At 49.2% G+C, this 17,788-nt stretch overlaps 1 protein-coding gene across 1 annotated transcript in view; it reads right to left on the bottom strand.

The window, feature by feature from the left end:
- Positions 1–17,788, bottom strand: part of LOC142311791 (interferon regulatory factor 8-like) — a 41,572-nt gene that overhangs the window by 12,258 nt on the left and 11,526 nt on the right. The window contains exons 2-7 of the mRNA XM_075350532.1: positions 7,332–7,555; positions 6,996–7,179; positions 6,756–6,838; positions 6,362–6,452; positions 5,921–6,022; positions 587–979 (exon numbers count right to left, since the gene is read on the bottom strand). Coding sequence (XP_075206647.1) covers positions 587–979; positions 5,921–6,022; positions 6,362–6,452; positions 6,756–6,838; positions 6,996–7,179; positions 7,332–7,508 — 1,030 coding nt within the window. The 5' untranslated portion in view covers positions 7,509–7,555. The remainder of the gene's footprint in view (positions 1–586; positions 980–5,920; positions 6,023–6,361; positions 6,453–6,755; positions 6,839–6,995; positions 7,180–7,331; positions 7,556–17,788) is intronic.

The following is a 17,788-nucleotide window of genomic DNA, read 5'->3' as shown; positions in this document are numbered from 1 at the left end:
GGGACGCACTAGCAATCCTGACCAGGTCGTATCGTAGTCGTAATCGCTGGTACGTCGTTTAGTGAGACGGTACCCAAAGTCCTGGACAACCCCCTTATCAGGATGCGGTCACTGATTATATTATGATTGTGTCCCGATGAAGCTGAATTGCAAAACCAATCACAATTAAGAAAACCAGACTGAGATGCAGGGAACAATCAGAGTTGTGAATGCAGCTCTGGATGTGACTGGAGTACAATACATGATGCTCAAACAAAACAGTATTGTTGATGCCGCCTAGCTTAGTCTACCCTTATGGTAAGTACTACACACAGTGCTTTTTTTTTCTACTTTTTCTGCATGAAAAATGCAGTACTGTCAGGACTAATACAAGATTAGAATATGTTTTTGAAGCATTAAATTAAATGGGTAAAAATACAGCAAAATTGCTGAAAATATTGACATTATATGATTTAAAAAAAATACCCCGCAGCTCAAAATAGTCACAGAAATGAAAAAACACTGTGAATCAGACTTCAGAAATCTCGTTTATTTAGTTGCTGCTGTAAAAACGCACAAAGAGCGCACAGAAAAAACAAGCCCTTACCATTCATGAAGCACTCCGTGTCCAATACTTTGCACGTCTTCTCTCTCTCCAGCTTGTTTGGCTGGTCAGTATTGGGAGCCAGGGGGCCACTCCAGTAGACGCGCACTTGGCATTGGCGCTTTATGTAGACCCCATCAGGTGCCACCCACAGGAGCACCCCTTTATCCAGGTGCAGCAATAACTTCTTGACGACGATCTGCATCTCTGGGGATAGAACGTCAGGCAACATCTGGGGTGGTGGGAGCGGAATATCCTCCAAATGGTGCAGCGAGCCCAAGTTATGTTCATGTTCGGGTAACGACAGGGGGACAATGCGGCACCCCTCGGCTGCCTGTGTGGTGACTTCAGTCACCAGCTTACCCTGGTAGTAAAGACGGACATGTAGCCAGTAATCTGCAGCAAGAGAAGAACATATTGAAAGATCAGTTTTACGCCCTGACTCTGACATGGGATTTATAACCGGGGCATAAATTAAAGCTCCAAGGACCCATGTCGAATTTCTAACAGGCTCTTCACCTACTTTGTGCCACTTTTCCTTGTGTCTTCTTATGTGGCAATAGGCCCTTTTGGCTTCCTCATTCACCTGAGAAAGCTGTTAATTCTGTAGACCCTATAGCTAACACCATATCTGTATATGGAATTTAAAACTCATAAGATTAGATCCTTTGTTGGATAAATTTAGAACTAAGGTGTCACGGTGAGGGGTGGAGAGCAGGGGACAGGGGCTCCTAGACTGGACGTCAAGCTAGGGGACTCTAACTATGCCTAATCCCAGAGTTACCTCTGATGGTGAGGATATCTGGGCCGCCTTCCTTGTACTGCTACTAACCAGCCCTGATTTTATACTCCCCAAACCCCTGGGGAGGGCTGGGGCAGGAGTGATAAAGCCTACAGAAATACACAAATTGGGGAAACCAAATCTCTAGACAAAAAGAGCGTAGGAGGAAAATAAGAACAGGGCAGAAATAAAAAGACAAAGGAAGAACTCCAGAACAGCTCCACACATGAAGTAATACAATGACCAGCAGGACAGGTATACAACAGCACACGGACCGGTTTGGTAAAAGCTATAGACAGCATAGGTAGACAGGCTCCACCATCTTAAAAAGGCAGGGAGTGACTAAGATAGGTCTCCCACAACACGTAATCCAAGAGGTAACCAGCAGACTAGCAGGGATTAACTCCTGCAAGACCGATCAGTAATGATAACACAGCTGGTTGATGACCGAGCCGGTCTGTGTAACACAGAAGCACCAAAGGAGGCATAGTATGGAGTGTCAGATTCTGCAGTGGGAACAGTGTCAGATGCCACCATAACACTCGGCGAGTTTAGAGCCAAACACCGAGTGACATAAAGTGAACACATGGGCCAGACTCCTGTTACCAGTTATAGGTAAAGGAAATCTCATCAAGATGACCTTTATGCCACAATTATTATATGTGCTACATACCGCTCCTTGTTGGCTTCCTCCCTCCTTATTTTGTATAGTACAAACCATGTTCAGGGAATTAAAATGGTGCAAACAGCATGCTCGAATAAAACTGCAAACTCTCCTTTTAACAATATCTACAAATCCGACAAGCCCATTCAGCTCAATCAGGTCTGATGAATCTTAGCATAGAACATCATCCCCTAATAGGTACTATTGCTTCTATAGGTCATATAAAGAGTTTACTTTCTACCATATATAAGAGTCTATTGTCATTCCAAGTGGATAATCACCCTCTGACAGTTAAAGCTAAATGGGAGTCACAATGTGACTGCAAGATAGCGAGGTACAGGGGCCTGCTGTACTGTCACTCACGATAGGGGACCCTAGGCTATCCCTAATCTCAGGGCTACCCTTAATGGCATAGATGCCGGAGTCCCGTGCCTGGCTATTCTCCTGACTAGAACTAATCTGTTCCCTCCCACCCCCAGGGAAGGAAGGAGCAGGAGTGTGATGGTAACACAAATAAAGACAGACAGGGGAAAAAAACAAAACTCAGACACACTGCAAACTCACAGGAACAAATAGTAGGAAACTAAGGAGAAAAGCAAGAGTAAAGGGTGCTTTACACGCTGCGACATCGCTAACGATATATCGTCGGGGTCACGTCGTTGATGACGCACATCCGGCGCCGTTAGCGCCATCACAGCGTGTGACACCAAGGAGCGACGATCAATGAGCGCAAAAACGTGAAACATCGTTGCTTGTTGACACGTCGCTCCTTTACCAAATATCAGTGATGGTGCTTGCCGCTGGTTGTTCGTCGTTCCTGCGGCATCACACTTCGCTATGTGTGACACCGCAGGAGCGACGAACATCTCCTTACCTGCGTCCACCGGCAATGCGGAAGGAAGGAGGTGGGCGGCGTGTTCCGGCCGCTCATCTCCGCCCCTCCTCTGCTATTGGACGGCTGCCGTATGACGTCGCTGTGACACCGCACTAACCGCCCCCTTAGAAAGGAGGCGGATCGCCAGCCAGAGCGACGTCGCAGGGAAGGTAAGTCCGTGTGACGGGTGTAAGCAATGTTGTGCGCCACGGGCAGCGATTTGCCCGTGACGCACAACCGACGGGGGCAGGTACGCTCGCTAGCGATATCGGTACCGATATTGCAGCGTGTAAAGTAACCTTTAGGCAGCAACAAAAGGACAACAGGGGTTAACACCACCACTGCTCACATCAATAACGTACTATAAACACCAGTAAGTCTTGATCACACCACCTCTCCAGACCTGTACAGAAAAGCTGTAGCTGGCATTAACGAATTGTGCAGCCAGCATATATAGGAGGGGAGCAAATGTTACTGGCTCTCCCACAGCATATGATCAAACATTAACAAGCAGACCAACAGGGATTAACTCTTGCTAGCCTGCCTATGAATTGCAAGTCTGTGGTTCGACACCCGAGTCTCCCTGCGCTGATCACAGTCATCTGAGAAGTTAACAAGCAGAGTACCAGACTCTGTAGTCTCCACAGACACTGACACCACAATGACAGTTGGTGATGCTTGCAAAAACCTCCTTCTGATAATGAGTAGTATATGCAAGCCCTATATCGGTGGATCAATGTACAGAGATTCTAGAAACTGTTCCTAAATGTTCTCCCTGTGAGGCCCAAAGGCTCTCTCGGCTATATTTAATTCATAGAGTATACAAAATGTCAAGCTTTTTACATAGGGCATTTTGCTTCATGGCAATATCTTATGTGTGGGATTTGATGCACATGATGTGGGAATGTAGACAAATAGGCCCATTTTGGAATAAAGGGTGTATGGAGTGAAACTATTAAAGGGAAGGTGTTGTAATAAAAAAAAACCACAGCACACGTGGGGAGGAGGGGGTGAGCACACGCGGCGAGGAAGGGGGGAGCTCCACAAAGATGGTGCTGATCTCCTCCCTCTGCTGTGATCTGGACAGCCCAGGGGGCGCATGCAGATGACAGCAGACGCTGTTTCTGTGTTAAGTATAGGGTCGGAGTCTGACTACAGTCTTCTATGCACAGAGGGCTGCCATAAAGGAGGTGAGTAACTGTCGTTACTCACAGCAAATCCAAGATGGCCACCCCCAGTGCTTCAGTAAAACTAGAATTAAATAAAAACTAAATAAACAGTGAATTTAATTTTGTATTAAAAATACTTCATTTCAAAATCACTACTATTAATACAAAAATAAAAAAACGCGACACCTTACCATTAACAGATTCTCGTATATGTATATTGGGATTATGTGAAGATGGAGTAGATTCCGACCTGCCCCTATTCATAGGTATATTATTTCAAGCACGTAAACATCTTGCATTTCACAGCCTACATCTATTGGAGAACTAAATCGAAGAATAAATAATCTGGTTGGAAAGAGGAGTCTATAGGCCGCTTTACATGCTACGATTTATCTGACGATATGTCGCCGGGGTCACGGTTTTCGTGACGCACTTCCGTCATCGTTAGCGATGTTGTTGCGTGTGACACCTACGTGCGACTCCGAACGATCGCAAATAGGGTGAAAATCGTTGATCGTTGACACGTCGTTCAGTTTCAAAATATTGTTCGTCGTTTGGAACGCAGCAGACATATTGCTACGTTTAACACCCTGCCAACGACGAACAACATCCACACAACCGCCTTGGTTAAACAATATTTTGCTGAGCGATGTAGCGTCGTTTGTGAGATGTGTACGTGTGACCGCTACTAAACGACCTATGAGCGATCTTGGCAAATCGTAACAACAATCTGGGCGTGTCACATCGCTAACGAGATCGCTAGCGATATCGTTGTGTGTAAAGCAGCCTTATCTTAAACGCAACTCGATTTGCAAATTTGAAAAGATATGGAGCCTTTGGCTTGATACTCCAAAAGATATGGAGCCTTTGGCTTGATACTCCAAAAGATATGGAGCCTTTGGCTTGATACTCCAAAAGATATGGAGCATTTGGCTTGATACTCCAAAAAGATATGGAGCCTTTGGCTTGATACTCCAAAAAGATATGGGGCCTTTGGCTTGATACTCCAAAACGATATGGAGCCTTTGGCTTGATACTCCAAAAAGATATGTTGCCTTTGGCTTGATACTCCAAAGAGATATGGAGCCTTTCGCTTGATACTCCAGGGCAGCTCACAAATCATCTAATTACCGTAATTGGCGTAGAGCATCTGATGCAAGATAATCAACTGCCATTTGCTAATGACTCTTGGCTCAATCTCTGCTGTGAGAATGAGCTGAGTGTTCAGCGAGAATCGGAGCACAGGTGCACAGATGATGGAAAGATTAATTTCTCGATCCTCTCCATTGCTTCTGTCAGCAATGACATCTGATGTCATCAGAGTGCAGTCCAATGATTCCCATGCACCCATAGACTTGAATGGGTAAGTGTGGTCCGAGATACGCTGACAATAACAGCAAGCAGCGTTTTCTTTTCCCATGCCGAATAGACATAAAAAAACAACGCTGATCGTCACTGACCATGTTATTCGGTGGTGTTAGCGAGACATATGAGATGAATATTCTATCTCTTGGGGCTCACACGCAACACCGTGTAATACGGTGTTAACCCTTTTTTCCCCCTCCTTTTCACCCCCCAAGAATTTTAGTTTTCTTTTTTCTAGAACTGACAGGAAAATGAAAATGGTTTTCTCTAAAATATTGGGATCTGGGTTAAGGGAGCATTAAGGAATTGAAGTTGTACTGTTTTGTCTATGTTTTATAATATGGAACTATCATGTCATAGATGATCATTGAAAGTGGACATTTTATGTTTAGAGTTTTCAATAAAAATGACCTGATAAAAAATATAACAAAAAACCCACCATAAGAGCTATAATCTATTTACTGACATCAATGGCACCTCTCACCTGATGAAGAAGATGATGATGGGATAATAGCTGTTTCTGACATTTCTGCTACTTTATGATCTATGTTTTGGGTCTTAAAGATGACTGGTGATGGAAAACTCCCTGGGCAGGAAAGAAAATAACATACAAGAGACAACATTACTGATGTGCAAAAACCATTGTCATTTTTCCAAGCTCAACATAAAAAGTTGTCTTATGAACAAACCACTGTGCAGACGTCCTACTAAGACATACAGATGTCCAAGATGAGGATCTCCCATTTGTCAATCCTGCTCTATGAACCAGAATGGGGTGCTGCTTTGGCAAACCCAATCTGTCAATGCCTTACAAGAATGGCCATTCATTTGGATATGTATAGTCCAATGTGGCTTCCCATGGCAATTTGCTGAAGTTTTATATACTAGACCCTGGTGGCTTCTAATTAAATGAGGGTTATCTCACCTCCTTCAATTGGGCTGTAAAAACCTTTTAGCTTCGGAAGTTTGGAGGAACCATCTGTGGTGAGTAGACCTTCCATCATTTCATTCTCCATCTATATATGAGACATATAAAAAAGAGATATAAATAACAGAGAACAAGATCCAAAACTAAAAACAGCAGAATATAGGGAATAACCCAAGAATAGCACTATATTAAATGGCAAGTGTACCATATTCTGCCTTTTATAGTGTTCATTATTTGTCACTTAAGGTCCAAGGACAGCCTTGTGCCCCCACCTCTTACGATTTCCATCCAAACCTTACACATTTTATTAGGCAGAGCAGTCAGTGATGAAGGTAAAGCGCCTCAAAAAGTGGAGATTTGCTATACATGATGAGTAGTAAGATTTACTTACTTTGATCATGGGTATTCTTAGTGGTTCTTCTATTCTTGGTGGTTCTTCCCTCAGTTTCTTGATAGCTTCCTTGGATCCCTCATCTGAAACACATTTGGTCCAAAAAGTTTAGATAACCAACTGTAATAGCTGAAAGAAAACATGTTATTTCAAATTAACGAAACTGTAGATATTGTTCATGAGTTCCATACTGAAAGCAGAGTCATTACTACAAAATAAATGTCCAAAAAGATGACTTACAGGTTTTTGGTGGAGGATCTGAGACAATAGAATAGAGTTTGTAGGGTTCACCAAAGTCTTGGCCGCTATCCAGGACCTCCTTAAAGTCTGGGCTTTTGTTAAGGGCACACCGAAGTCTTGTCTTCCAAACTGAAGGGTCTTCCTTGGATCCTTCTCGAAACTTTCCCTTATGCTTAGCCCAAGCCTAAAAAAGCAAAGAAACCACTTTACATTATATGACACTGGAGATAATCAGGAATGGTATATAATTTACACGTCTTCCAAATGATCTCAGGCCATAACAATATAGACCATGCACCTAAAGGTTGTACATTACAGAATTGGATTCTGTCTTACCTTGAATAAGGCAGCATCTTCTTCTTCCTTGTAGTTATGTTTGGCTGCGTGTTTCCATGGAATTTTGAACATTGTTTTCTCCTCATTTTCCCACTGGAGACCGGGATATTTGCCACTATCTATCTGAAGTATGAGCCACTCCTTCAACCTCAAAGGAGGGATTCCTTTTTCACTCATCTCCTGGGCAAAATAATGTAATTCATCAAGTTCTCCTCTGTTTGGACCTAAGGACAAGAATTAAGTCAACAAGAATTAAAAGGTGTACAATACTACACACAACTTGTAGATGGGAGAAAGAATTGTTTTTGAATAAAGGCAGTGCCACTGGAGGTTTTTTTTTTTTAGGTTTTACTTTCAATTGTTTTAACACAATGAAAATATTAATAATAGCAACTATTAGAAAAGAATCAACAAGTGCCCCCGTTGTTCTTCTAATCCTTTAGATCCCTTTTTGTATGACAGAAATGTCTTAAGGTACCGTCACACTTAGCGACGCTCCAGCGATCCCACCAGCGATCTGACCTGGCAGGGATCGCTGGAGCGTCGCTACATGGTCGCTGGTGAGCTGTCAATCAGGAAAATCCCCACAGCGATCAGAGATCAGCTACCAATCACCAGCCACCCGTGTAACGACGCTGTGCTTGGTAACCATAGTACACATCGGGTTAGTTACCCGATGTGTACCTTGGCTACGTGTGCAGGGAGCCGGCTTCTAGAAGCTGCGGACGCTAGTAACCAAGGTAAATATCGGGTAACCAAGCAAAGCGCTTTGCTTGGTTACCCGATGTGTACCTTGGTTACCAGTATCTGCAGAAGCCGGCTCCCTGCTCCCTGCACATTCACATCATTGCTCTCTCGCTGTCAAACACAGCGATGTTCACAGCAGGAGAGCAACGACCAAAAAAATGGTCCAGGACATTCAGCAACGATCGGCGACCTCACAGCAGGGGCCAGGTCGTTGCTGGATGTCACACAGAGCGACATCGCTAGCAAGATCGCTGTTGCATCACAAAAAACGTGACTCAGCAGCGATGTCACTAGCGATGTCGCCTAGTGAGACGTGGCCTTTAGAGATGATGGTTCCATCTCAAGGGAGAGCGACTATTTTCAGAAAAGGAGACCCCAGATCCTGTGCCACCTTGGGAGACGACAGTCACATCTATAAACAGAAAGAAAAGAGGAGTGACCACGACTGTGAAAGTCTGGATATGCATGGGTTCAAAAGTACTTGACTGCAGGGCCTGGGCCCCGAGTTCTCAGGGAACTCCTGATAACAATCTGGAAACATGGGTTTATGAAAAAAAATAAAATAAAGCAAGCACACTATACTTCTAGACTCTCTGGCATGGCTGTAACGCTCCGGGTTACTCATTCTACTTCCCGGGCTGCTCATTAACGTCATGCATATGCACTGCTTTTCCCGCCCACTGGCAGTCGTGTTATTGGTTGCAGTCAAGCAGCACCTCAACCCTAAGAGGCACCGTGTCTGACTGTTTGCAATCACAGACCCTGTCTGCAAGTCACTGTAGATTAGTGTCAAAATAAATTAAAAAAATTGGCTTAGGGTCCCCCCATATTATGACACCCAGCAAAGATAAAGCAGACGGCTACAGGCTGCAGACCTCAGCTGTGTTTTTATCTTGGCTGTGTATCAAAAAAAAAGGAACAGCATGCTGTTTGTTTTTTTAAATTATTATTATTTAAAAAAAAAATGAAATATGGTCCCCCCAATTTTGATATCCAGTCAAGAAAAAAGCCGACAGCTGGAATTCTCAGGCTAGGGAGACCCATGTTTATTGGGCGCCCCCTGCCTAAAAATAGCAGCCTGCAGCCGCCCAGGATTGTGACATCCATTAGATTTGCCAATCCCGGTACTTTACCAGTCTATTCCTGATTGCCCTGGTGCGGTGGCAATGGGGGTAATATAAGGGGTTAATGTGACGGGCTCACAGCTGCCACCAAGCCCTAGATTAGCAATGGGAGTCGTCTATGAGACTCCCCTATTACTAATCTGTAAGTGAAAATAAATAAACACAGACGTGCTGTGCACATGGTCGGAACCGCAGGAGTCTTTTTCTTCTGAGCATGCACAGTGCGCGTCTGAAGCCGACAAGCAAGCACCCGGATAACAGGGCTGCAGGAATGGCAAGGGCATACACGCGGGATCTCAAGGAGCTGATGGTGACTTCGCTCATGTAAATCTATGGTATCACACCCACAGGGGCGTGATACCATGGAAAGCATGCAAACGCCCACGGGGCGATGTGACGCCCAGGGAACTAGAGCCTCTGATCATTTACATAGGGAACATGTAAGTAATAAAACATTTTTTTATACATTCATATAACACAATATTACAACACAGGGATGGTACGAAGGGGTTTCTAGGCCACACATCACCCTGCTTGTAGGTCAGAATGCATATGGGACCTGACAGGTTCCCTTCAATTTATTTATTTTTACTGTATGATAGACCCGCACACCGGGTCTGTGACTGGCTACAGTCAGACGCTGTCACAGAGGCTGCAGTCAGACAATGTCACACAGGCTGGGGGCGTGTCTGACTGCAACCAATCACAGATGCCGGTGGGCAGGGAAAACAAGGAATATTCATAAGGCTAATGACCGGCCCCGGAAGTAGAAGGAGGGGCTGCGGGAGCAGGGCACAGATGCACCAGAGACTGGTAAGTATAGCGCGATTGCTTTATTTTTACTTTATTTTTTTTTATAACCTGAGTGACGGATCCAGATTACCGTATTTTTCGGACTATACGACGCACCGGACCATAAGACGCACCCTAATTTTAGAGGAAGAAAATAGGAAAATAAAATTTTAAGCAAAAAATGTGGTCATGACACACTGTTATGGGGCGAGGATCTGCTGCTGACACTGTTATGGGGGTAATGTCCCCAAATTCTCTACTAAGATACCCCATCCTGATAATGATCCTTATGCCTTGTATATGAGCCTCCTGCCTTGTATATATGTGTCCCTCATCCTGGTATAGCCCCCATCCTGCTATATACTGCCATCCTGGTATGTGCTCCCTGTGGAGACACGGGGGTCAATGGGTGCACTTGTCCGCTGAACCGGCCGCCTTTAGAAAGACAGCATGGCCCAGGGCTCATCCCAACTGAACGCCGACCTACTTAACCGTGGGAGGAACACTACTCAGACAACACAGTATGAGGGAATCACAATATTAAGACTTTATTGGATCCCCAAACAATTAACGGCACATAGCCCATAACCAGGAAAACACACAAATGTAACAGGCAACAGAGTCTCACCCTTCCGCTGGCTCACCAGGGATTAGATTGTTCGTGCATCAGGGTTTCCAGGGCCAGCTACTCCGAGAAAAGAATAGTGGCAAGCGTAGGAACCTTACCAAGCACAGCAAAGTCTGTAGCAAAGTGACCAAATTGTCCCAACCTGGGTTTCTTCCTTAAGTAGTCTCTGGTATGATGATATGCTATAATCCTGGCAGCCGGAGTCGAAATCCCTAGACTTCGGTTATGGTCTCCAATCGGAATCGGAGCCCCTAGATTGAAGCCATGTAGCCAAGTAATCCTCTAGTCGGAGCCAAAGTCCCTAGACCGAGTCCACAAGGCATCCTGGTTCTGATCCTCTAGCCAGCTCCTAAGAGCTTAGACTGGATCATGCAACATCCATCAACCCTGGTGACTCCAAGAAGTCCCCTTTTATAGCCATAGGATATACTGTGCCCTTATCGGATTGGTTGTACAAGGTTGCTTCTCTTATTGGATGAATTTCAAGCTGTATACAGAATATCCCAGTAATAATGGTCAATGGCAGAGACAGCTAAGTTAAATCGCATCCAGCAAACACATCGTAATACAATGGGTATCTGGCCTTCAGTGGCCAAAACAATTACATGAGTCAACAAAAACTTCAATACTAAACTCTTAAAGCTGGGTTCACACATAGCGACAGCGACAACGACATCGCTGTTACGTCACCATTTTCTGTGACGTAACAGCGACCTTGTAAGTCGCTGTTATGATCGCTGCTTAGCTGTCAAACACAGCGACGCAGCAGCGATCATAACGTCGCTACATGTGCAGAGAGCAGGGAGCCGCGCACACTGCTTAGCCCTGGCTCCTTGCTCTCCTAGCTACAGTACACATAGGGTTAATTAACCCGATGTGTACTGCAGCTACATGTCACAGTGCAGAGAGCAGGGAGCCGCGCACACTGCTTAGCGCTGGCTCCTTGCTCTCCTAGCTACAGTACACATAGGGTTAATTAACCCGATGTGTACTGCAGCTACATGTGCAGAGAGCAGGAGCCGGCACTAGCAGCAAGAGCTGCGGAGGCTGGTAACGAAGGTAAATATCGGGTAACCAGGGAAAGGTCTTCCCTTGGTTACCCGATGTTTACAGTGGTTACAGCTTTCCGCAGCTGCCAGACGCCGGCTCCTGCTCCCTGCTCGCTTCATTTCGTCGCTCTCTCGCTGTCACACGCAGCGATGTGTGCTTCACAGCGGGAGAGCGACGACGAAAAAATGAAGCAGGACATTCAGCAACGACCGGCGACCTCACAGCAGGGGCCAGCTCGTAGCTGGATGTCACACACAGCGACAGCGACGGGACGTCGCTGCAACGTCACAGAAAATGGTGACGTAGCAGCGACGTCGTTGTCGTCGTCGCTGTGTGTGACACCACCTTAAGAGTCTTGTAGAACAATGAGGCATTATCCCCCATCTATAAACAAACTGCCTTCATGTTGTCACGCTCCCCGGGTCCTTGGCTCCCCTCCCCGGGTCCTCTCCTCCGCTCCCCGGGTCCTCAGCCCCGCTCCCCGGCTCACCTGCCACGCTCCCCGGGTCCTTGGCTCCGGTGCCCGTCCTTCCCAGGCCCCCTGGTCTCCGATCGCGCCGCCCGACGGCTTCCCAGGCCCTGGCCGGCTCCCCTGCGTCCTCTTCTCAGCCTCCTTCCCTGGCTTCTGGCACCCGGGCTGCGCGCATGCGCATTAGGGCGCGCGCGCGGTCACTGACCCTTTCTTAAAGGGCCAGCGTCCATTAACAGGAAATGAGGCTAAACAGGTACAGGGTATAAAGGGGTGTATTGTCCAAGAGGGCGGGGCCTGATCTTCGTGTTTTCCAAGCTAGGAGTCAGGTCTCCTTGTGTCTTCGTGCCATACTCACGTATCTCTCTTCTAGAGCTGATCCTGCCTCGCCATCCGGTCCTGCTGAATCCCGAACCCCGCACGCTGTCCGTCTGCCATCTGACAGTCCGTACCATCTCGGATCCCTGCGGTGACCCGTCATCTCGCTCCAAAGGTTCCGGACCCCGCCTGACATCACCTCGGCTTCCGAACCTGAGCTACGTCACCCGGACTACCATCTGTGACTCCGTGGTCCCAGGGACTTCTTCGTTACACTCACTGGCACGGACTGTTCTACTGCCCATAGTGCTTCAGCTACCGGACTCCTTACCACCATCTTAGAGTTCGGCCCAGTGGATCCACCTCCTGGGTCTGCCCGACCGCCTGGCCCTGACAGTAAGATCAGGCCATGGATCCCGCTGCAGCACTAGCAGCCTTGCAAGAGGAACTCCAACGCCAGCGTGAAGTCCAGACCCGCATGCTGAACTTTATGACTTCCGTGGACACCCGCCTGACCACGCTACAAGCGGCAGTCACGTCTTCGACATCCCAAGCCGCCACTAGTCAAGCCACGTCCCCCGCTCCCGTGGCTGCTTCTTCGGATGCTTCCAGACTGCGTTTGGCCTCACCACCCCGGTACGCCGGAGATCCCAAGTCCTGCAGGGGGTTTATAAACCAATGTTCCCTCCATTTCACGCAGCTGCCACATCTGTTTGCCTCCGACCAAGCCAAGGTCGCCTTCATCATGTCTCACCTGGAGGGCGAGGCACTGGCGTGGATGAACCCGTTGTGGGAGAAGGAGGACCCTATGACCAAGGATCTTCAAGAGTTCCTGCAGGCCTTTCGCAGCACCTTTGACGAGCCGGGACGCGCCTCTGCGTCTGCTTCATCCCTCCTCCGCTTACGTCAAGGAACACTGACGGTGGGCCAATACGCCATCCGTTTCCGCACTTTGGCTTCAGAACTCGGGTGGAATAATGAGGCCCTAACAGCCGCCTTCTGGGAAGGACTCTCGAGTCGCATCAAAGATGAGTTGGCGGGTCGTGACGTGCCCTCTACCCTAGATGCCCTGATTGCCCTAGCCACTCGAGTGGACATTCGTTTTCAGGAGCGCTCCAAAGAGCTGTCTCGTGAGAGACGTCCGGTACGGCATTCCTCTCCTCCACAGAAGCCCTCCGTATCTCAGTCATCAACAGCTGGGATTCCCGTCCACGAGCCCATGCAGATCGACCGAGTACGACAGTCTGAACAACGTCGAGCAGAGCGGCTTGCCAAGGGTCTCTGCTTTTACTGCGGAGAGGACACACACCTCCTACGCTCCTGTCCGGAAAGGCCGGGAAACTCCAAAGCCTAGGGTTGGTAGGAGAGGCCACCCTAGGTGCTGGTACTCTCTCAGACCCGGTTATGTGGACTGTGCAAGTGTCAACGGGAGAGACGCGCTTCACGGCTGAGGCATACCTCGACTCTGGAGCAGCAGGCAATTTCATCCAGCAGGCCACGGTGGACAAGTACCAGCTGCCTGTTACTCCACTCGAGAAGCCCCTAGTGATTGCCTCTGTGGATGGGAGACCCCTCTCTGATACCATCTCCTGGGTCACCAGTCCGGTCGAACTGCGTATCGGTGCCCTGCACACCGAGAACATCGCTCTCTACGTCCTTCCACACATGTCCCATCAAATCCTGCTGGGACTTCCCTGGTTGCGGACACACGAACCATCAGTCAGCTGGGGTACTGGCGAAATCACCCGATGGGGTCCTGCTTGTCATGAGAAGTGTCTGAAGTCCATACAACCCATCCGACGACCTCCGGTTCCAGAGAACCTACCGGAACTGCCTTCGGCCTATTGGTCCTTCGCAGACGTTTTTGACAAGAAGGAGTCTGAGGTACTTCCGCCACACCGTCCCTACGATTGTGCCATCGACCTGCTCCCAGGAACAACACCGCCTCGAGGACGGATATATCCGTTGTCTCCAGCCGAAACCAGGTCCATGTCTACCTACATCACAGAAAGCCTGGCAAAGGGATTCATCCGGAGATCCTCCTCGCCTGCGGGAGCAGGCTTCTTCTTCGTTAAGAAGAAAGAGGGTGACCTACGCCCATGCATCGACTACCGGGGTCTGAATCAGATCACCGTAAAAAACAAGTACCCTCTGCCGCTCATCCCCGAATTGTTCGACCGGCTCAGAGGAGCCCGTGTGTTCACCAAGCTGGATCTTCGGGGTGCCTACAACCTAGTTCGTATCCGCTCTGGGGACGAATGGAAGACCGCGTTTAATACTCGCGATGGGCATTATGAATACTGCGTGATGCCCTTCGGCCTGTGTAACGCACCAGCAGTCTTCCAAGAATTGGTGAACGACATATTCCGGGACCTCCTCTACATCTGTGTAGTAGTTTATCTGGATGACATCCTCATCTTCTCTCCGGACCTCCAGACCCACAGAGAGAACGTACAGCTGGTTCTACAAAGACTGAGAGAGAATCGTCTCTACGCCAAATACGAGAAGTGTGTCTTTGAGCAGTCTTCTCTCCCTTTCCTGGGATACATCATCTCGGGCACTGGACTGCAGATGGATCCAAAGAAGGTCTCCTCCATACTCAACTGGCCTCCCCCTTCTGGACTGAAGGCAATCCAACGGTTCCTGGGATTCGCCAACTACTACCGCCAGTTTATCCCTCACTTCTCTGCCCTGACTGCTCCTCTCTCCGCTTTGACCAAAAAGGAGGCTAATCCAAAGGACTGGTCACCTGCGGCCGACGCCGCGTTTTGCTCACTGAAGCGAGCATTTGCCTCCGCTCCTGTACTCCACCGTCCGGAGTTAAACCGCCAGTTCACCTTGGAGGTGGATGCCTCCTCCTCGGGAGCCGGAGCAGTGCTCATGCAGAAGTCCTCCTCCGGCAAGATGGTGACGTGCGGTTTCTTCTCCAAGAGCTTCTCAGCGCCTGAACGTAATTACACCATCGGTGACCGAGAACTATTGGCGGTCAAACTGGCTCTGGAGGAGTGGCGCTACCTCCTGGAAGGAGCAGTGTACCCCGTGATTATCTACACGGACCACAAGAACCTGGAATACCTGCGGTCCGCTCAGCGACTGAACCCACGGCAAGCCAGGTGGTCCCTATTCTTTGCCAGGTTTGACTTCCAGCTCCATTTCCGACCCGCGGACAAGAATGTACGCGCTGATGCCTTGTCTAGGTCTTTCATGCCCATGGAGCAGGAGGAAGAGACTACCCAACCCATCATCTCTCCTAGCAAGATCATTTCGGTGGCCCCTGTCACCCTGGCCCAGATACCGCCCGGAAAGACCTATGTCTCTGAGACTGACAGGCAAAAAGTGTTACACTGGGGTCATGCCTCAAAAACAGCCGGTCATGCAGGCCAGAAGAGAACATGGGGTGCGATTGTACGCCATTACTGGTGGCCATCCATTCGCACGGACGTCGCTGCTTTTGTCTCTGCCTGCTCCTCTTGTGCCAGAAACAAGACGCCCAAACACCTGCCCTATGGCCGTCTTCTGCCTCTGCCTATACCCTCAGTTCCGTGGCAACACATAGCGATGGATTTTATTACGGACTTGCCATTATCCTCTGGACACACAGTCATATGGGTCGTGGTGGACCGGTTCTCCAAAATGGCTCACTTCATCCCCATGGCTGGACTGCCCTCTGCTCAGGAACTCGCGGAAGCCTATATACATCACATCTTCCGCTTGCATGGCTTTCCATCCCACATCGTGTCCGACAGAGGAACTCAGTTCACCTCCCGCTTCTGGAGGGCGCTCTGCAAACATCTGGGTGTAACTCTGGACTTTTCTTCCGCATACCATCCTCAGTCTAATGGCCAAGTGGAGAGGGTCAATCAAATCTTGACATCCTTCTTACGTCACTATGTCAACGCCCATCACGACGACTGGTCCACGCTTCTGCCTTGGGCTGAATTCTCACATAACCACCACATCAGTGAGTCGTCCTCCAAATCTCCCTTCCATGTCGTTTACGGACTTCAGCCCTCCGTTCCATTGCCTATATCCCCTTCTTCGGATGTCCCTGCGGCTGATACGGTAGCCCGTGACTTCGCTACCATTTGGGACTCTGTCAAGGCGTCCCTTGGACGCGCTTCCCAGCGGATGAAGAAACACGCTGACAAGAGGCGTCTGGACCCTCCGTGTTTCTCTCCTGGTGACCTGGTCTGGCTTGCTTCCCAGTACATTCGATTGAAGATACCTTCCTACAAGCTGGGCCCTCGCTACATCGGGCCGTTTAAGGTCCTCTGCAAGATCAATGAGGTCTCCTACAAGCTACAGCTCCCGGCCACGATGAGGATACCCAACTCATTCCACGTCTCCCTGCTCAAGCCGGTTGTCCTTGGTCCCTTCTCCGCTGCTGCCAGTCCGGCTCCTCCGCCTATTGCCGATGACGACATCTATGCGGTAAGGGATATCGTGGCCATGAAGACCGTACGAGGTCGACAGTTCTTCCTGGTGGACTGGGAGGGGTATGGTCCTGAGGATAGGTCCTGGGAGCCCAGGGAGAACGTGGGCACTCCTCTGATCCGTGCCTTCATGTCCCGGTTGCGGGGAGGGGGGCGTGGGGGGGGGGTACTGTCACGCTCCCCGGGTCCTTGGCTCCCCTCCCCGGGTCCTCTCCTCCGCTCCCCGGGTCCTCAGCCCCGCTCCCCGGCTCACCTGCCACGCTCCCCGGGTCCTTGGCTCCGGTGCCCGTCCTTCCCAGGCCCCCTGGTCTCCGATCGCGCCGCCCGACGGCTTCCCAGGCCCTGGCCGGCTCCCCTGCGTCCTCTTCTCAGCCTCCTTCCCTGGCTTCTGGCACCCGGGCTGCGCGCATGCGCATTAGGGCGCGCGCGCGGTCACTGACCCTTTCTTAAAGGGCCAGCGTCCATTAACAGGAAATGAGGCTAAACAGGTACAGGGTATAAAGGGGTGTATTGTCCAAGAGGGCGGGGCCTGATCTTCGTGTTTTCCAAGCTAGGAGTCAGGTCTCCTTGTGTCTTCGTGCCATACTCACGTATCTCTCTTCTAGAGCTGATCCTGCCTCGCCATCCGGTCCTGCTGAATCCCGAACCCCGCACGCTGTCCGTCTGCCATCTGACAGTCCGTACCATCTCGGATCCCTGCGGTGACCCGTCATCTCGCTCCAAAGGTTCCGGACCCCGCCTGACATCACCTCGGCTTCCGAACCTGAGCTACGTCACCCGGACTACCATCTGTGACTCCGTGGTCCCAGGGACTTCTTCGTTACAATCACTGGCACGGACTGTTCTACTGCCCATAGTGCTTCAGCTACCGGACTCCTTACCACCATCTTAGAGTT

Source organism: Anomaloglossus baeobatrachus, chromosome 5 (assembly GCF_048569485.1).
Source record: "Anomaloglossus baeobatrachus isolate aAnoBae1 chromosome 5, aAnoBae1.hap1, whole genome shotgun sequence".
Classification (NCBI taxonomy): domain Eukaryota; kingdom Metazoa; phylum Chordata; class Amphibia; order Anura; family Aromobatidae; genus Anomaloglossus; species Anomaloglossus baeobatrachus.
This window is presented reverse-complemented; position numbering and strand designations above follow the sequence as displayed.